The sequence below is a fragment of the Pongo abelii genome, chromosome 1 (genome assembly GCF_028885655.2).
Source record: "Pongo abelii isolate AG06213 chromosome 1, NHGRI_mPonAbe1-v2.0_pri, whole genome shotgun sequence".
NCBI classification, from domain to species: domain Eukaryota; kingdom Metazoa; phylum Chordata; class Mammalia; order Primates; family Hominidae; genus Pongo; species Pongo abelii.
In genome coordinates, this window is record NC_071985.2 from 176,357,028 (window position 1) to 176,378,431 (window position 21,404).

Sequence of the window (21,404 nt, forward strand, 5' to 3'; positions counted from 1 at the left end):
ACTCCAGTTGATAGAGAGTAGGAGGGTCTAAGAAAATTGTAAACAGTTCTGTTTGGTTTAAGGGTAGTTGTGTTTGGCTGTGGTTGGAGATCATAATCCTACCATCTTTTGAGCTAGTTGGGACCGCATTGTGAAGAACTTTGAATTCTGTACAAAGCAGTTTGGAATTTATTTTTATAGACTGTGGGGAGCCATCAAAAGTTTGTATCAAGGGGTTTCTCCACTGTTTTATAGTACTATCTATAGGTGTTCTTTATGTGCTGTGAGAAAATTAAACATCCCTGGAGTGTTTAAGAAAGAGATAGTGTTTTCATTCTATCTCATATAAACAATAGCATTGCTGGCTAACATTGCCCAGAAGCAGTTGCATTATATCAGCAGTTACAGTCTCTTAACATGGTGAGATCAGTGAGATCTAATCACACTGGCTTTTTTTCTTGGAATAATGAGACACTTGTTTTTGTTGTTATTGTTGTTTGTTTTTGTTTTTGTTTGTTTGTTTGATTATTCTTTGCTTTAGGAAGGGGTAAGAAACTTCAAGGAACTTCGAGCCAAATTTCAAAATCTTGATGCTCCACCTCTTCCAGGACCTATTAAATTCCCAACAGGTGTTTCTCCAGAGGGTGACATTGGAGGCACACAGTCAACTCACATTTTGGCCAGTGGGAAACCCCTCTCATCCAACCACAAGCACCGCCCACCATACTGTTCCAGTAGTGAGTCCCAGCCTCTTCAACCTCAGAAAATCAAGTTGGCTCAGAAGAGTGAAATTCCAAAATGTTCTAACTCCCCAGGGCCTCTGGGAAAGTCTACTGTATGTTCTGCAGCAAGTTCACAGAAGGCTTCTCTGCTGTTAGAGGTGACTCAATCAAATGTTGAGATAATCACTAAGGAAAAAGTGATGGTGGCCAATAGCTTCAGAAACAAACTCTGGAACTGGGAGAAGGTTTCATCTCAGAAAAGTGAAATGTCATCAGCCCTTCTCCTTGCCAACTGTGGAAGTAAGGCCTTCCATCTGGAAGGGCAAAAAGGCATGGGGCTTACTCCAGAGGAACCCAGGAAAAAGCTGGAAACAAAAGGATCCCAGATTCTTCCTTCCAAGAAGCACGTGGTGGCCCCCAAAATATTACATAACATCTCTGAAGATCCCTCTTTTGTAATTTCTCAACATATCAGGAAGAGCTGGGAAAACCCACGTCCTGAGAGGAGCCCGGCAAGCAGCCCCTGCCAGCCCATCTATGAGTGTGAGCTTCCCAGTCAGGCCCCAGGTAACAAATGTGATCCCCATGGGACAGGGGCTAGGGAGGGGTCATCATGTTTTTCTACTTTAAAACCTGTTGACTGAGAGTGGTTATGTATATGACCTGGGCAATGTTGCTCCAGACTCTCCGTGTGATATTCTAGGCCCATCCGCTAAATTGTAATCTTGGGTTTGAGTAAAGTGCTTAATCTCCTAGAATTGCTTTGTGAGATAGCTTTTGGAAAAACTTGGATCTGAATCCTAGCTCGACTTCTGACAAGCTGCATGAATTTAGGCGATCTATATAGATTCTTAGAGCCTGAGTGCTCTCTTATAACTCAAATCTGTCACCAATCATCTGTCTTGGTAAACAACACAATTATTCTCCTAATTTCTCAGGCCAAAACTTAGGAGCCATGCTCTATTTCCCTTCTCCTCCCTCATTCTACACACTGAATCTATCGGCAAGCTCTTGGTTTTGCCACCAAGCTCTTGGTTCACCTCAGTATTATGTAAGTTATAAAAGGATAAGGACTGGCAGGGCATGGTGGTTTATGCCTGTTATCCCAACATTTTGGGAGGCCAAGGTGGGCAGAGTTCAGGAGTTCAAGACCAGCCTGGCTAACATGGCAAAACCCCGTCTCTATTAAAAATACAAAAATTAGCTGGACATGGTGGCCTGTGCCTGTAATCCCAGCTATTCGGGAAGTTGAGACACAAGAATTGCTTGAACCTGGGAGGCAGAGGTTGTAGTGAGCCAAAATTGTGCCACTTCACTCTAGCCTGGGCAACAGAGAAAGATCCTATCTAAAAAAAACAAAACAAAACAAAAAAGATAAGGACTGTCGTTTTTTGCTACCATATCCCTAGCACCTACAAGAAGAAGGCCAGATTGAATAAGTCCTAAAAATTTATTGAATGATTGATTAAGTGGATGGAAGGGTGGATGGATGAATCTCCTTATAACCTTGTATGGTTTCTGTTTGTACTTGGAATAGAATCTAAACTACTTGCTTTGTGGTCGTCATGGCCCTGCATGCTGTTCCCCGTTTTGTGTCTGACTTATCTCCTACCTGTCTTCCCCGAGTTCCTTGCCCATAGTCAACACACTAGACTTCTTGCTGTTCCTTAAACAGGCTTTGTCAAGCCTCAGGACCTTTGCACTTGCCATTCCCTCTTCCTCAAAAACTCTTTTCTTTAAGCTTTTGTAGCTGCATTTAGGCCTAAGTTCAAAAAAACCTTTCCAAGGTCAGCTTTCTCTAACCTCTCTGTATAAAGTGTACTGCCTCACCATCAACAGTTCGCACTTGTCATCCTACCTTATTTCCTTCATAGAACTAATGGATCTCTGTAATGCTCGTTTATTTGTTTACTTGTTTATCATCAGTCTCTTGTTATTAGAATAAAAATTCCTGAAGGTAGGACTGTACATGTTCTTGTTCTCAACTCTATCCCCACTTCCTAGAACAACACCTGGAATATAGTAAATAAATAGTTATTGATGAAGGGATGAGGAAGAAGAAAAGACAGATGGGAAGAAAGATGTATGAGAAGAAGGATGGATGAGAGAAAGGAAAGAAGAATTTATTATCTACCAGATGGAGCTATTGAGAAAGTTAAGTGAGATAACAGATGTAAACTACTTAGCACAGTGCCTGGTAAAAACTCTGAGCCCAATTAGTAAGTGATAATTAATATTCACTATGCCTTCTTCCTAATTTGATAATGACTGAAGTTTTTGACAACGCTACTTGTAATTCAAGCCTAAGAAGAGAGGAACTTTGGGCCTGAGTTTCTGGGGTTGTAACCTGCTGTGGGTGGAGCAATAAGGAAGGTTTCCCTCCCTTCCAGCTTGTGGAGGAGAGCAGGAAGTCTCCCAGGGGTATATGGAAAATGCTAGGCCACTTCTTAAGTTTTCGCATGAATGGCCCATGTAGTCAACTGCTGTCTTACATAAATCAAAAATCAAAGCAGTTGGATTACATAAGATTTTGTGCTATTTTCAGTGTAAAGGGCAGATATGATTTTCATATATAATATTGGACTTTCTGTTGGAGTTGGATTTAAGACTGCAGAGGACAAATATATATAAAATTGGAACTTTCCTGGAAAATTCCAGGACACAGGTGCCCAGATATCACAAAGTCAGCCTTGAAGCCAGTCCTAGGCTATGAGCCCTGGAAATCCCAGATCAATTCTTATTCCTCTTTATAGAGCCAGTATTATTTCCATGTCATGAGTGCTTGAAGAATCCTTTCAGTAAATAGTCACAGCCTCTATCCTACGAGGTAGGCCCTGTGCTTTGTGCTGGGGGATCAATACGACACCATCCCTACCCACAGAAGCCCATGTTTAACGGGAACCTAGATCAGTACCTCCGATGTGCCATGATACTGATGTAGTGGTATTAACAATGTGCTATGGGGATACAAATCAGAGGTTGATTCTGGCCTTGATTCCTGTGAGAAATCAAGAAAAGCTTTCTAGAGGAGGTGTCATTGGAGCAGAGCCTTAAAAGAATGAATTGAAGTTTGCCAAAAAAAGGAATAGTGTTCCCGAACCAAGAAAAACATGAGCAAAATTTTGGATATATGAAAGCTTTTTAAGACTATCTAAATCAAATATGGAGAATGGAAAAGCCAGTGATGCATGTGAAAAATATTTGGGCTTTAAGTGGGGGGAAGCAAGACATATAATATGCCAAAGAATCTAGAAACACAGATGGGTGCTGTGTGGTGTAGAAATGGCAGAGATGGAGTGACCAATGTCATGCTGAAGAAATCCTTAAAGCAGCAGCATGGCAACTGATCAGGTTTATGTATTGATCAGGGCACTCTATCTGTTGGGTGGAGAATTGATTGGACGGGACTGAGATGGAAGCAAGGAAACCAGTTTTACCCAACAAGCTATGAAATGAAAATAATCATAACCTACATTTTTTACTGTCTTGTGTTCAGAAAAACAACCAGATATCAGGCATCACCACCTTCCCAAAACAAAGCCACTGCCCTCCATCGACTCCCTGGGTCCTCCTCCCCCAAAGCCTTCAAGACCTCCCATCGTGAACCTCCAGGCCTTTCAGAGGCAGCCAGCTGCTGTTCCCAAGACTCAAGGGGAAGGTAAGGAAATGCACAGGGCCCTACACACAGCCAACCAGGAGTCACCTCCGTCTCCACATCCTCTCCCAGGTGACGATGCCGCTGCTGCTTTTCTGTGAGGCTGGACATCCATCACTGCTTATTCTCATCTAGAGGCTGTGGCAGCTTGCCCATGAAATGACATCTCTGTGGGAATTGGCCCTTTATCGCTCCTACACCAGCCCACTTCCCCTGAGAGCACTGCATTTGATTACTGGGAATCTGTCCAAGAGGAAGAAAACAAAAAGTCGCTGAGCAGGGAGTCACTGAACCTTTGTGTTTCCTGCAAACCTGTGTTGTCAACACAATCCATTTGTGCAGAAGTGGGGAGGGAGTGAAAAGGGAGAAAGTCAGTGTGAACTTGACCTGAAATCCTTAGGGGGAGCCCCTCAGGCCTCTGTGATCTGCTTTTGGTAATTAACTGAAAGCCTGAAACCCCCAACCCTCTGATCCCTTCCAGAAACTGAAACATCTTTGGAAGCCGTTTTTCTGTGCTATTTTGTGTCTTCTTCTGCTATTTAAAGGAACACCTCTCATCCCTCACCACTCCTGCCACAATCTGATCTTGTTGACATTTTAAATGCCTTAGCTTATATTTGCTGTAATGAAACACAAGATGAACATACACTTTGGGACAAAATGTACTGCTGTGCTAACATTTGTTTTACTATGGCCATCAGCACCAGCAGATGGCAGGTACACTGAGAGAGCTAATGCAGTCTCTGTTCGTTTTAACTGCTTTGGGCAACTTCATGGTTAAATTACTCTAACTTCATGATTCTCAAACTTGACTGTACATCAGAATCACCTAGAGGACTTATTAAAACACAGATTGCTGGGCTCCATTCTCAGTTTCTGGTTCAGCTGGTCTGAGTTGGAGCTTGATAATTTGCCTTTGAACAAGTTCCCAGAGGTTGCTAATGCTGCTGGTCCATGGACCACACTTTGAGAACCACTGCTATAAGTCATCTTAAGTCTTATCCTAAAAGAAAATTCCGTATGGGGAGATAGGTTCTTATAAGTATACTTACTGATATGGACAGCTCCAAATCAAAGAAGGATAAGTGTGATTTTTATAAACATTAAATAATTCAGGCCTCAAATAATCTCTCTGAATGAGAAGAAGGTTTATCAGACAACATAGAACAAAGTACTAAGTCTTTTGCAATAAAATGGGCTTTGTAGATCCCAGCTTCTGAACTCACTAGCTATTTAAGTTTGAGTTTGTTAATCACTGAGCCTCATTTTCCTTATCTATAAAATAGGGATAATTTCCTTATCTGTAAAATGGGGATACCACTGATCTCTTAGGATTATTGTGAGGATAATGAGACATGATGCCCGGAAACAGCTTAAATAGTGCTTGGAATACCGGGAAGTGCTCTGTAAATGTCCAAGTTTATTTGAAAGAAACATTGAGCAGCTATAATCTCTGTACCATGTCCTGTGATGGAAATGAGAGATTAAGAGATGAACCCCCACAGGGGTTCTGGTTTTTAAGGAGGTCAAAGTCTAATGCAAGAGATTGTACCCATAAATAAGAAATTGTACTGTAAAATGTGGGTGAGTGCTGCAATGCAGGGAAAGGCATCCCCTGGGTGCTGGGGTGGAGGTAAGGGATGTTTCAGGCACAGGCAAGCTTCCACTATCCACATTATCTGTGGGGTCAAGTCATCGCACAAGCATCATTCACTTTAACCAGGCTGCTGCAAACACTTCTTTTTCATTCTGACTCTTTCTCTTGCAGTGACTGTGGAAGAGGGCTCCCTGCCTCCAGAGAGGTAAGTACATGCTCCTTAGTTGTATAGGAACGTAGCCCATCACAGAGGCTACTTAGCCAGCTCCAGAGCAGGCAATTAGCACAAACCAAGAATCTGTATTTCTCAGAAGGGTCTCGGAGTGAATTTATAAGCAACAAACTGCAACTTTTGTTGTAAACAAAAGATTAAATAAATTGCATTTAACACGTGCTGACGTTAAGTTGCAAAGATAGTCCTCAGAGGTCCTTTTTTTATTACACAGTTGGGTTCAGTAAATTGAAACATCACCCTTCATAGTCATAAATCGAATTAGAGGCTAAAGAATGCTCTGGACAGCTGGTGTGATGTTAGGAATTGGTAATGGGATAAAGGATGTTCTATTTTTGGTGTACTCCTTCTAAGAATTTTGCCATAGAAGTGTCAGTTCATTAACTCACTTAACCAAATAATATCTATTGAGACCTTTGATGTGTCAGGCACTCAGCTGGCTACTTTATACAGATTTCTCATTCTGTTGTCTCAAGAGGGCTGCACAGTTGCTGCTGCCGCTCACATTTTATAGCTCAAGATACTTGGGCTCAGAAAGTTTGCCACTTGCTGAGCCATGATTCCAACCCAGATGTGCCATGAGTACATTGATTATACACCTCACCTCCCTCACAAAGATGTTCCTGTTCTCAAAAAGGTTAGTTTTAGAAGGAGATCCAAACTTAACAACAAATAATCATATTACTTATTCCTTTATCAAATGTTTACAATGGTAAAGTGTGTTAAGTTTTGTAATAGAGGAAAGGACAAGATTCAGAGGCTGCACTAAGGAGGAAGTTGTTACATCTTCTTGAGAGGGTAAGGGAAGTCTCTAAAGAAGTATCAGTTCTCCATTGCTAGAGTAATGCTACCTAATAACAATAAAACTTTCATAGCATACATAAGTCTGTTGGGTACAGCTGATCTGGGCTGGGGTCAGCTGGGTTTGCTCATATGTTAGCAGTAGACTGCAGGCTATCTAGGCAACTTTGTGATATTGGCTGGGGTGGCTCACATGTTGGGGGGAAGCTTAACAGTTGGCTGATCTAGGATTGTGTCGGCTGGGATGGTGGGCACCTTGACTTGGCACCATGTGTCTCTCCTCATCCAACAAGCTAGCCCAGGGGCACTCTTCTACAGTCGCTGCTAACAAGCAAGACAAGCCCAATCACACCAGCACTTTTCAAGCCCTTGCTGTGTTGCATTTGCTAACATCTTATTGGTCCAAGCAAGTAATGTGGCCAAGCCCAGAACCAGAGTGGGAGGGTGCTGAGAGTTTCATGGCAAAAAGCAGGGATGCAGGAAGGAGTGAAGAATGGGGTATTGATCCAGTCAACCTATCCCTGAAGAGGAAACATTTGAAATGAGTATTGAAGATGCACATTTGCAGCATAGCATGGGAAGGGACACTCTAGGTAGAGGCAGAAGGTGTGAAGCAACACGTTTAATTTGTGGAAACTAGAAATAAGTACAGTTAGAGTGTAGAAAGTATAGAAATGGTATAGAAATGGGATTGTAGAGGTAAACAGGAACCACATCACAGAGGATCTTTTACAACAGGGAATTGATAAGACAATCTTATTCAACAAGGAACTGGTAGTGTGGTGTTAGACACAATTCATGTGCTCTGGGAACTCCTGGGTTAATTGTCCCTTTGAAAGAGTTAAATGACAGCACAAGACAGGTCAGTGGAGATGTGTTCTATGTGCATTTATGTGAAAGAGAGAAAATAATCTAAATGGCTCAGGCAATGGTTTGCACCATTTATTCAATGAACATAGGTCCCAGTGTGACAGTTTGAAGGGACAGTGTACCTCTGCTGTGCTCTCAGTTGCTCCTGGTTCTTTCATATTGTGAGCGTCTCAGTAGGATTGAGTGTAAGGTGACTGCTGTGTTTAACTAGATACACGTTTTTCCTACAGATTGGTTCTAATCTAAGCTGACCTCTTCTCTGGCATTTAAATCAAAGAAACAGCAATCTGTTTCAACATGGAGGATAAACTTGCTGTGATGGCCCATTAGTCAGTCTCCATGTGGCACCATCTTCCTAAGGGATTTACAGGGGCCATTTTGACTGTTCTGTCCTTTCATACTGATTTTGGAAGCTAACCTCCTCTGAAATGAGGTTTCACTAAACAGTGATTATGATGTGGGCCATAGCACAAAGAGTGTAAGGCAAAAGAGATAAAGAGGGGCCAGAAAACTTAGGGCACCTTCATGGCAGATGAAAGAACAGGGCCTGTATCCTGCATAATAGGTACGAATTAGATAGGTTTACTTATGTGTTCTCTTTTGTGAGACTATAAAGTGGTAAGGCAGGGTATTGTTCCCTGATATAACCACCGTTCTGACATGTAGTTGATCTGAGATATAGTTGATGGGTGGATGGATGAATGGGCAGATGGACAAACAGATAGACAGACCAATGGATTTTTATTATAGAGATAGAACATGTTTGAAAGCAAGGAGGTTGGGAAGGAAATAAACAGACAAAAGGAGACTCTAAAGTCAAGGAAATACACAGACAAAAAATATTCTAATGTATAAAAATAAGAGATGAGGTTGGATCCTAAAATGCATTAAGTGACTTGGTAAAAAGTTTGGAGTTTATCTTGCCAATGTTAAGTTAGTTTGAACAAGTAAATGCCATAATGTGTGATAGCTTTAGCTATAACTTCCATGGAAACTGGCGCTTGTTTGGGAAGAATATTATCCATGTTCAAGGTATTAATCTTCAATTCAGAGATTAGATTAGAAATAGTATATGTAGGCTCTCCTTACTGGAAGGGGATGTGCTGATAATCTCATGTAGTCAAGCCACATAGCACAAAGTTAATGAAAGCCTGGGTTTTGATCCAACCCCTAGAACTTAACATCTGTGTAATCTTGGGAAAATGCTTTAACTTCTGCAAACCTTAAAACAAAAAAAAACTTCTGCAAAATTCTTAAACCATCTAAGGACTACATTCTTCTCCAAATTAAAACTCTCATTATTTTCAACCATAATGTATAAAACAGGAGTCTTTGTGTTCTAGCTGTATTTCTTTGGATACGTATTTTAATCATCTTAAAGGTCTACATCTTAAGATCTACTCAGTTTCTACTTTTGTGAAATGATGATGTTGTTATCACCTAACTCATACCAATGTGGTGAGGGTAAATAAAATAGTGATCCTAAAGTGTTTAGGGCAGTGCCTAGCATCTAGAGAGTGTTCAATAAACCTTGCTTAGCTATTATATAACCTCACAGCAAGGGCAAGAATCTATGGTCAGAACTTTAGTCTCTTCAAAAATTCATTGATGAGGAGCTCAACACCTGGAGAGTCTTATATTTTTCTTCATCAGAGCCAATTTTATTCATTCAACATGTATTTATTGAGCATCTACTATGGGCCAAACACTTACATACATTGAAAATATAGCAGTGTACAAAATAAAATAACATGCATACAAACACACACACACACACACACACACACACACTTCTTTGTTTATTTATTTATTTCAAAGTCCTTCAAGTTGATCCGGAAAAAGAATTGACCTCCCTACCCAAACTCTCAACCACGTGTCTAAGATATGCTCTTTGGTACAACGGACATCATGTTTACCCCCTCTTTATGTGACAATTCTTAAAACATCTAAGAACCACATTCTTCTCTAAATTAAAACTCTCATTATTTTCAACCATAATGTATAAAACAGGAGTCTTTGTGTTCTAGCTGTATTTCTATGTATACATATTTTAATCATCTTAACCCAGCACACTTACTATAGCCATCTTTCATTTCTGGACCTCTTTGTGTCTAAAATATGAGAGGTGACATTGTATAAGGGAACAAGTGCAGGTTCTAAAGTCATATTGGCGTAGATTTAAACCCCTCTTCCATACCTTAGACAAGCCATTTAACAGCTCAGATCTTTGATATACACATCTGTAAAGTGAGCACAATATTATTATTTATTGTCATCAAGGCCAAGTGAGATAAATTATATCAAGCTTGGAAAACACAAAAGAAACTCAATGAGTCTCAGTTTCTCTAAACCTTGGCCTCTCCATCCCTTGTTACCTCTGAAATATTAATGTCTCATTAGTTCCCAACAGTGAGATAGCTCTTTGGAGATTATTCTTTGTCATCACTCTTTTATGCAAACCAAGCTGGCTGGCATCCCTCTTGAATAAGCAGCCCCTATTTGTGTGAGCAAAGCAGATTAGTCCCAGGGCAGCAATCAGCACTGGTCTCTGTCAGTACTTAGCAGAGTTGGCTAATATTTTATTTATTAGCTATAAATATGGCTTTTCTCCCACTAAGAAGTGTCAGAGTTAGTCCTGACTCAGGGAATCTGACTCAGACACATAAAGGAGGTGCTGTTTATTTCAGGAGTAGGAAGATGATAGCAGTGTTTCTCAGGGGAGGGTCTATGGGTGAATTTTCAGGAGTTTACCATTTTCTCTCTTGAAGTTTTTAATTTTGTGTTTTCACTTTGATGATAGTCTTTAAATCCTCATAAGCTTTTAAAATAAGTCTATCAGCTTTTATTAAAAGCTGATAAGCTTGTTTTGAATCTTCCCGATGACTTCTTTTATGCCTAGTACTTGGAAGCATATATTTGTATTTGTGTTTTTGCAGTTTCTACCCCAAGCAGAGTGGGAAACACAATGTCTTCTAGGGCTGGGCAGATCATGTGACTGTCTCTAGGACCTGTGTCAGGCAGTGGGGAGTGGCTGATCCTGTGGAAGTGAGGAATAGATGCCTTATCAAAGGCCTTCAAGTAAAATAATGATAATTACAACAACACTGTAACCAAAAAAATGCATTTACAGTACTTATTTGCATAGTAATAAGTACTATAAACAAAAATTTAAGAGTATTAGGATAATAATGAGGGTTTGAGAGTGAAATAAAGCTTAGGATGGTCAAGAAAGGCCTCTCCGATTGATTAATAGGTACAATTATACAGTTAAACAGAAGAAATAAGAACTAGTGTTCGATAGATCCATAGGGTGACAATAATTAACAATAATCTATTGTACATTTCAAAATAGCTAGAAGCGAGTAATTTGAATGTTCTTAACATAAAGAAAATTGTGATAGATATTTCAGTCACCCTGATTTGAACTTTACACATCGTATGAATGTATTAAAATATCATATTACCCTGAAAATATGTACATCTACTATGAATCGATCAAAGAAAGACCTCTCTGAGTTGAGAACTGAATAAGGACCCAGTCCAGTTAAAGGAAGATCTAGGAGATGAACATCCCAGGAAAGAAAATAACTGGCACAAAGACTAAAGGGAGAACCACCCTTAGCACATTTTAAAGGAGAAAGGGGTTGGAATCTTGGCTAAAGCGCAGTGAGCTCAGGAAATGGAGGTGGAGTATCTTGTGAGCTGTGGAAGTAATTTGGATTTTGCTCTAAATACATTGGGAAGACATTGGAGAGTTTTAAGCCAGGAAGTGACATGAGCTGACACTTCTTTTGTAAAGATCATTCTGAATGCTGTATAAATAATAAATTTCATGGGAAAATAGGTGGAAACAGAAAGACGTCCTAGAAAGCCATTAACAACAACCACCGTAAAACTAGCAACACACACTCAGTGTTTATTCTAAGTACTTTATACATGATTTCATTTATGACAATTTTAAGGAGCAGATAGTACTGTCCCATTTTATAGATGAGGACACTGAGTCACAGAGAAGTTAAGTAACTTAACGTGGACAGGGTAGTCAAAATGAAATTAAAAAGTTGATGGATGAAAGATTTGTTTAGGAGGAAAACAGCAATTGCTGGATCAGCTGTGGGGAGTGAGATGTGAGGGAAAGAGAGGAATCTAGGACAATATGGAGGTTATTTGCTGTTCCCATCATTGTTGATATTAACACAGGTGAAGTGCTTGGCACACAATCAGTGCAAGACAAGAAGAATCCTTCCTGAAAGGACTTTGAGCTTGTTTTCTACTTAATAACAGCAACAACAAAAAGCATGTCATTGTACCTTTGTACATGTACGACAGAATCACTTAAGGCTAGTTTTAAAATTGTTTGCAACTACAGTGCTCTTTCCTGAATGGTTGCACTTCAGGTAATTAAGACTGGTACAGACCTGACCTGATCGACGAACAACAAAACAGCCTCCTTGTAGTGATATTCAAGAGGTGAAAGCAGGCCAGGAAATCCCAGCATGCTGGGATACATTTAATCGCTACAGGAAAGAATGAAGAGAATGAATTTTCTGAAGCCTGTGTCCTGCCTGTAGAGTTTCAGACTCAGAACATTCAGGTAGTTTCAGCTTAAGCCACTTCAATAATTTCTTATTATCCCTTTTTAATTGGACTTCAGGGATACAACAGGGCCACTGATTGGCCTGTTTTTCTCAAGGAGCAGTGAATTTACTGAGTTTTTCTCTTCTTTTTTGTTTTCAAATATTCCTCCCTAAAAAAAAATTCTCACCTATAACTTCTATTTATTGAGCACTTTCCATAGATAAAGAGTTGTACCTTATGTCCTCTCTCTCATTTTAGAACTCCCAGCTACAACCACCCATGAAGTACAGTAAGTGCTTTGTGCACTCTCTGACCACGGAGAGTCAAGTGAAGTCATCCAGGGTGATGCAACTGGATCAGCAGCACCAGGGCTTGACCTGGTCAGCCTGGCTCCAGAGCACAGCCTCTCAACTATCACCCCAGGCTGCCTTACTGAGGATTCAAAGAACACTTTACCTACAACAAAAGAGGGCAAGGCTTAATAGACTCATGGCTTGCTCTACACATCGAGCCTGGATATGCTTTGAGCAGGAGTTCTTGAACGCCTGCGTTAGGATTTCATTTTCTGTGCAGAGGGATCTGTGTGAGGGAGGCTGGCCTAGGGTGGAGCTAAAATATGAAAGGTTTTGGAACTAAGCCTTGCTTTTTCTCTTCAGTGGCATTCAGATCATAAGCCAGAAAAGTCATGATTTAGAAAGAAACAGACAATCACAAGTTGCAGACTTGGGGCCTAGTTTTGTACACAGGTTTATTTAGTAAGGTTGAATAGAAACTACTGTTTGTGTATGACCACATACTGAGCATTGCTGGGCCCTTTTGTATCTGTTAGACTCATTCTAGACCAATGACTATCTTAGGAGGCAATACTAATTGCCACCTGTAAAATGGCAATATTATTAGTAGTATTAGTATATTGAATATTGAACATTAGTATTAGTATATTGAATATACACAATGTTAGCATTGTCATTTTATAGGTGAGAAACCATGGCTTGCCCTGTTTCAGAGTTTATTTGAGATATGAACTCAGAACCAAATTAAAGATTTTCAGCTACGTTATTCTGACTCAGCCAGAATTTTTCCACCATGAAGTGTTTTTGGAGATACCTATTAGACTGAAAATTCCATGAGAGAAGGATCATATATATTTTTCACCTTTATTTTTACAAGACCTAGCAAACAGTGGGCATGCAAGCAATAATTATCGAATGACTGAGTGATGGGCCAGTGGAATAACAGATAAACAAAATGATGGGGAGAAGGATGGATGGACAGAATGATATCATCTTCCACTAGCTTTTATGTAAATAAAACATTTCAAGATTCTCTTCTCTATACATTTTGCCTTGGTTTGCATGTCCAATATTATATCCCTCTAATATTAAAGCTAAATAATTAGGACAATCTGAGCACTTCCTTTGCCCTTGCATATTCAGTAAGGGCTACTGCCATGTGAGAGCGGGGACTCACGTGAGATCCTTTTTCCTCTGCTGCTTCTTGGTCTAGCGTTCAGCTCAAAGTGACACCCTACCAAGAAGCTTGTTCTGATTTATTAGCCCACATGAGAGGCACTCTCCTTTCTTCTCTCCTCTTCTTTGAACTCATTAGTTTTTGAATTAAATATTTATTTAATTAAACTAATCATTGAGCTTCTTAGCATCCATTTTATATTTGGAATAAAATTCAAAAATGTTGTACTTTTCCCAGGGCCAAGAATATCCTTCCTTATACTTCTTTATACCTATATATATTCTTATAGGTTTCTTATGGGTTTTGATCACTGGTTATTCTCCGAACTCCTCTCCTAAGCCCTCTCACCCTTGTTTGCTGTCTTCCACCCATGGACTGGCCTTTGGCTAATCATCAAACACAACAAGCTTCCCTGACCAATCAGAAGTACTTATATTTTCCTGTGTGTGTCATCTTCTCCCAGATCATCACCTGATGGCTCCTTCTCATCATGCAGAATTCATTTTTTATTTATTCATTCAATAATTATTGAACTCCAACTATGTGCCAGCCATTTTTCTAGATGCTGGAAATGTGGCCGGAAGTGAACACCAAGTATCTGTCCTCATCAAGTATATATTTTAGTTGGGAAGAAAAACAAATAACAAATACGATATGAGGCAATGAAAACGCTGAAATATCAGCTTTCCTGGCTATAGCACATGTTCCCTCACCCAAGATGCTATCTATTTCATATACGATTCTGCTTTATTTTCCTGTTATTTTTTATGAATGCTTTGATTGATAATATTCATTTGACTTATTTATTTTTTATGTTTTTCTAGACCATGAGAACCCTGTGTTTAAGGACCTTGACTGCTATTTATTTTTATATTCTAGAACAGTACCTGACAGAGAAGGGGAGCTCAATGAGGAAAATTAAAGATGTGACATCATCTACCTGTCTAAGAGTGCCAGACACATTGTAGGCAATGGGTACTGAGCAGCAAGTGATATTCAAGATCCCAGAGCAAGAGAGAGAAAATTAAACTAGTTTCAAAAAGTAATAAAGTAATTTCAAGACTATGACAGTGACTGAGAAGGGTATACAACAAGTATTGTGGTATAGAGAAATAGGTGGGAAGGAGGGCTGTTTGAGAAAGCTGGCTGAAGAAGGGCCTTGCCAAGGGGGACAGAGGTGAGACCTGGTGGTTGAGAAAGAGTTGGTCATACAGAAACCATTCTACATAGCAGGAGCAGCCTTTGCCAAGTCTTCGAGGTAGTAGAGAGCACTGCATCCTTGTAAAGTAAACAGGAGGCCAGTATGGTTGGAGAGTGATGAGTGACGAAGAGAATGGTAGTACAGGACCTTGGAGACATGGAGAGGGATGAGATCATAAAGGTGGGGAGCTTAGTGGTTCTTTTTTTAAAAAAAATATTAAAAACCATAGGATGCCTCTGGAAAGTCTTAAGCAGGATTGTGACAAGGTCTGAATTATATTTTGAGAAGATCATCTTGGCTGCTGTGTGGAGAATAGACTATAGAAGGGCCATGTATAATGACAATCAGAATTTTACGAGAAAAAATATGAGTTTGCACAGAGGATGTTGGTGATAAGGTCATTATAAGCGGATGAAACGTGGACAAAAGCAAAGAGGCAGGAAACAACCTCATGTGTTCAAGAACTATGGGTAATTTGACATGATTAGAGTGTGTAGTGGTAAGGTGTATATGGGGAAGGGGGCATACAGCATTTAATAGTTATTCAATAAATGTTGGCTGAAGAATAGAATGGACTTAGACGGCACTCGGCTTAAGACTCAAGTATATCCAGTCTATTTTTGTGATTTTCTGTTTCCCTGGGTGTATCTCATTTACCTGTCTAAATTATAAATTCTTCAAAAGCAGAGAAATGGTCTAATATTTCTTTCTTACCAGCTGCATAATTAAAATGTGTTTAAATTGAATGAATTAAAAATTAAAAGATCCAGGGAGTATGTTACATGAAGTTAAGGGCATTGATTTAGGAGTCAGATAACCTTGGATTCATAGTTTGAGCTCCACACACTAGCTGTGTGATCCTGGGAAAGTTATTTGATATCTCTGGGCCTTCTATTTTCTAATATGGGAAATGGTGAAATCAAATCCTTCCCCCAGGGATGTTGTGAGGATTGAGATAAATATCTCTAATTCAGCAAAGTGGAATTCCAATGTTGTAAGCTCTTAATAAATGGCAGAGATTTGTTGTTTGTTTGTAATAGCAGGGTTTGTCTGTATCAAGGTCGAATGCTGTAAGTGGCAGAACAGGCAGTCGGGAGACCAGGCTCCTAGTTAAAAGCCTGCCACTAGTTCAGAGGGTGACCTCACTTCCCTCTCTGTAAAACAAATGGGGTCAGATATTATAGTGCACCTCAAAGAAGACACTCTGAAATTTGAAACAAAGATATTTTAAAATTTGACTAGTGATCAAAATGAGGGCTTGTGGTCATTTTGTTTCATGCTGCTGAAGTTTCGACTGGTTTATTAGGAATCTGCTTTATCAGATCTTGTTCCTAGATGAATGGGAAAAAAAAAAAGAGTCTGCTTTAGTTGTTGTGTGACTTCCTAAAACACTTAGAAGACAAAGTGCTTTTAGAAAGTCATTCCCAAATTCACCCTGATCCACAGGTTCCACCTTAACCTCAAATTACAGGTTAAATGGTAATATTTTTCATTTTATAAGTGACAATGTCAGGCAAAGACAAGAAAAAGAACTTACCCATAACATTTTCCCCATATAAATAACTAGTATATAAAAGAATTGATCTGTGAACTCTTGGGTCAGCCTAACAAAGGTTGGAAAAATATCGTCCAAAGCCCACTCAAAAGCTCCTTGACCTTCACCATCATCTGGTGCTTCATTATTTTCATTTTTCAGTTTTCCCTCGGTTCTAGAGTGACTTGTAGTGCAGAGGAGAGAACCAATGGACTAGGAATCAGAAGGTCTGGTTTCCAGGCCCACCTCTGCTACTTAGCAGTGCTATCTTGGGCAAGTTACTGAATATCTCCAAGCCTCAGTTTCCTCATCTGTAGAATGCCTCATACTGCTACTGAGAGGATTATATGAGATAATGTATATAAAATTAACATGAATGTAGTTTGTTCAAAGAGTGAATAATAGCATGTAACTTAATGAATGAGAAATCTGAGGGCTTCTCTTTTATACCACTAGCAGACATACTTTTCTCCCATTATGTCTCTAGCTAATAGTCTGATCAGTCCTTTGGAATCCTCCTTGCTGTATACTCTGAAGACCTCTTTCTTTGATGACTTCCATTACGGTGTGATCTATTCATGCCATGTTTGACTTTAACCGGTACATCCCCTGTGTAAGATGGTATACAGCATAATGGTTAAGACTTCAGATTCTGGATTCAAATATCTGGCTTCTTATCTCTGCTGCTAACTACTTCGTGAGTTTGGATCATGCTTCAGTTTCTTCATCTGATTGTGGAAAGAATAATAGTATCTGTTTCATAGAGTCAAAGATTGATACATGTAATTGAAACAGTGCTTGGCAGGTAATAATTATCAGCTGTTATTATTATTTACATGCCTTCCCATGCCTGCCTTATGAAGGAGATCAATGGTTTGACAATGTAGCTTCAGAATTAAGTTAAAGCCAGAGGGGATGGCATATTTTGTAAGGTTATGTGGCACTTTAATAACATTTACTTGGTGATCATGGTTTTGTGGTCCTTTGTAGAAATAACTGGGTTATATATACATGAATAGAAAAGAGAAATACCTAGTGCCCAGGGCTGAGAGAAGCTCTATTTGTTGTATGTTGTTGTAGTAGAAGTCATAGTAAAATTGGTAAGTGGATTAGTCAGGGTTCTCTAGAAGGACAGGACTAATAGGGTAGATGTATATACAAAAGAGAGATTATTAAGGAGTATTGACTCACAATGTCACAAGGTGAAGTCCCACAATAGGCCATCTGCAAGCTGAGGAGCAAGAAAGCCAGCCCAAATTCCAAAACCTCAAAAGTATCCCTACTTTTTGAAGGCTGACAGTGCAGCCTTCAGTCAGTGGCTGAAGGCCTGAGAGCCCTGGCAAACCACTAGTTTAAGTCCAAGAGTCCAAAAGCTGAAGAACTTGGAGTCCAATGTTTGAGGGCAGGAAGCATCCAGCATGGGAGAAAGTTAGAGGCCAGAAGACTCAGGCAGTCTATTATTTTATTCTAGTTGCACTGGCAGCTGATTGGATGGTGCCCACCCAGATTGAGGGTAGGTCTGCCTCTCCCAGTCCATTGACTCAAATGTTAATGCCCTTTGGCAACACCCTCACAGACACACCCTGGAACAATACTTTGCATCCTTCAATCCAATCAAGTCGACACTCAATATTAACCATCACAGTAAGGTTATGGTACATGTGGTGGTAGGATTGTGTGTATGTATGTATACATGTATGTATATATATGTAAACACATATATACACAAATGAAAATATATATTACATAAAAAGATGTGTACGTATGCACACATGTGTGTGTGTTCTGTAAAATGGTAGAAGCAGGAGAACTAGTGGTGGAGGTGGTGGTAGAATTTGAAGGACAAGTAGTAGAATTGTAAAAGGGAAAATAGTATAAAAGTGAAAGTGGAAGTAGTAGTAGCAGAAGCAGAAGTAGCAAACGCTTTATGCCAAGCACTACACTAAGCACGGCATAAATTATATCATTTCATTCTCATATAAAGAGGATTAAAGGGTGAAGAGACTTCGGTCGAACCACCCACCCAAGGTCACAGCCTGGTAGAGCTGAGATTCACTGCTACCTGTGTCTTTCTGAAGCCTATGTTTCTCTGAATCATTCTGCTCTGCTGATTCATTGATTGTTCATCTCTAACCATTATCTAATATGTATACGAAACAAGTTTTAGTAGCTTATGAACAAAAATCACTCCAAATTCATCATATATTTTTGTGAACCTGGCACAAATGAATTTTGAGATCCATTTTATTTAGCACGGATGTCACTTTTAAAAGTTTAATCACCGATCATTTCATTCAAGGGAAGGATTTCTTAGGGTGAAGGGCTATGGGTAGAGTATTCTTACTTTATTTATTGGAAATAGAAATCTGTCCAGTTTGGGACTTTGGACAATTGAGAAATCAGATGGTGTCACACTCCCTTGTCACCAGGAACCTGTAGAATGTTACACAGAGCAAATGCTGACTAAGCTACTCCTATCCATCCTGTCTCCAAAATGCATGGCCCATTGAAATAATAAGTGGAAGAAACTGTGTTTTCAACCTAACAAAATAAATATAGAAGTATGGCTAACAGGTTTTGCTGTTCAAGTCTCAATCTTTCTACTTAATGCCAGCTCTTCTTTAGATCTTCTGGAACTTTCTTGCAATTAAACTTTTCGAGTCATCATCATGCAGTGTGGCACAGGAGAAGACAAGAAAGGAAACTCGCCTGTCAGGCATTTTCCACATTGTGATTCAGTTATTCCCACACTAAACCCTCACAGTGACTCTATGAGGAAATGAAGGCTCTGAGAACCTAAATGACTGCTCAAGACCACACAGCCAATGAGAGGTGCATATAATGAATCTATGTACGGTGTCTAACACATGGTAAACCCTCAAGAAATAGTAGCTATTAATGTGATTAATAATCTCACTGTTTGACCAAGTGGACAGATGTTTGAATGAGGTGCATGAGCCACTTCTCTAGAGCATACAGCCTAATACAGAGGTTAACTAATTATTCTCCAATGGACAATGAGGGATTCTGCAGGGACCTTTCAGGGCTGTGGACCAGAGGTAGACATGGCAAGTGGAAACAACCATGAAAGGTCACTTGTCCATGCTTTAGCTAGAGAGATCCCATTTGTTTAAACATTTATTTTGAAGATAGGATTTCCAAGAGTCCAAACAAAATTAGAAATTTTCTGGTTTTGTAAATCATCTTTAACACTTGTATTGCATTTAAGGAGCTGTGTTTGCTTCTTGAACACAGATAATGTTGAAGATATCACTAAGAAACATTAATGTTTTATAATGTAGTATATAAATAACTGGAGGTTTTCTGTAAGGAAGTAAGAAAAGTTAGAAACCTGATGCTATGCCACTAATAAAAAATTTTACAAGATGTAAACCTCAAAACTTATTTTAAAATACAATATTTCTGTCCTCTAATACACTAATATTACCAGCACACTTTTGTGGAATGCGTATGTGCAGAGGGCAAATATTTCATTCAATATCCATAATACACCTTTAAAGTAGATTTTATTATAACTGTTTTATAGAGCAGGAAATGGAGGCTTAAGGTATTTACCCAGTACTTTATAACTAGAATGTAGAAGAGAGCTAGGATTCAAACTCAAATCTGTCTGACCCCATGTTCCAGGTCTGTCTCATATTCTGTGCTGCCTCCCAATAGTGTCTATAGTCCTGTAGACACATTTTTCATAAATGTGGAAATAAAGAAGTTGAAGCATAGATTTAAATCATAGAGTTATTTCTTCCCTCCAATCCAAGTTCTTTATATTGATCCATATTGTATAAAATCAAGGTGGATCTCAGATCTAGTTTTAATGGACCAGGGATAAAGGTAAAAGACATTCTCAGGTAACAAAAAAGGAGGTTAAAATACATCTGCAACTTTCTTTTTTCCTCTTAACAATAATCCCAGCACTGATTCTCTGTAAAGACAATTGATCCTAAAGATGCCTTTTTGGAAACTTTGGTAAAATTTTCTTTATAAATATCTGAAATGAGATATTTATTCATTTTTGACCAAAGTAGTCTAAGAAATTGATTAGACATCTTTCAATTTTTCCCCAAATTGTTTCTTATTAATAAAATTAATTTACCAGAGACCAAATGAGATTGTTAGGCCATTGAGGCATGAGCTCTATGGCATAGCCTATAATTTAAGAAAGTTTCTCTTGATTACTTTATGAAGGCGGAAGGGAACAAAAATACAAGAGGAGAAGTTACTGATGCATTGGAGTTTATAATTTTTCTTTTTCAGCAAAATGAACTATTACATCTTTAGAATTATTACAGAGAATATACACAAAAGAAAACTAGAAAATATGCAAAATAGTCAACGGAGAGAAAACAATTGGGTGGAATGTGCTTATGATTATAATAAATGAGGGGAAAAAAGAGAGAACTCCAACTTTTTCACTGTCTATGATAACAACTATGTGAATACACATGTAAATGAAAAACCAGGAAGACTACCAAATGCTAAGAACTAATTTGTATTAAGGTTCAGAGTTTATGTGTAATTTTTTCTCTTTGATACTATCCACATTTGCTGTGATGTAGTTGTTATTTTCCATTTGCTCTAGATGCAGCTGAAGTCACTTCAACTCTAACCTAACCTTTAACCCTAACCCTAACCCTAACTCTAGTTCCCTTCAACTGCATCTATAGCAAATGGAACTACCTCATACCAAATGTGGACAGTACAGAGGAGAAAAAATTATGAATTCACTCTATAATTCCGTTTCCCT

General features: G+C 39.1%; 1 protein-coding gene across 2 annotated transcripts in view; it reads left to right on the forward strand.

Annotated features, from left to right (window-relative positions):
• The window catches only part of FYB2 (FYN binding protein 2), a 109,670-nt gene that overhangs the window by 33,511 nt on the left and 54,755 nt on the right, over positions 1–21,404 (forward strand). For both annotated transcript variants that reach the window (XM_054534158.2, XM_063712203.1), the window contains 3 exons: positions 521–1,268; positions 4,198–4,359; positions 6,125–6,158. In XM_054534158.2, coding sequence (XP_054390133.1) covers positions 521–1,268; positions 4,198–4,359; positions 6,125–6,158 — 944 coding nt within the window. The remainder of the gene's footprint in view (positions 1–520; positions 1,269–4,197; positions 4,360–6,124; positions 6,159–21,404) is intronic.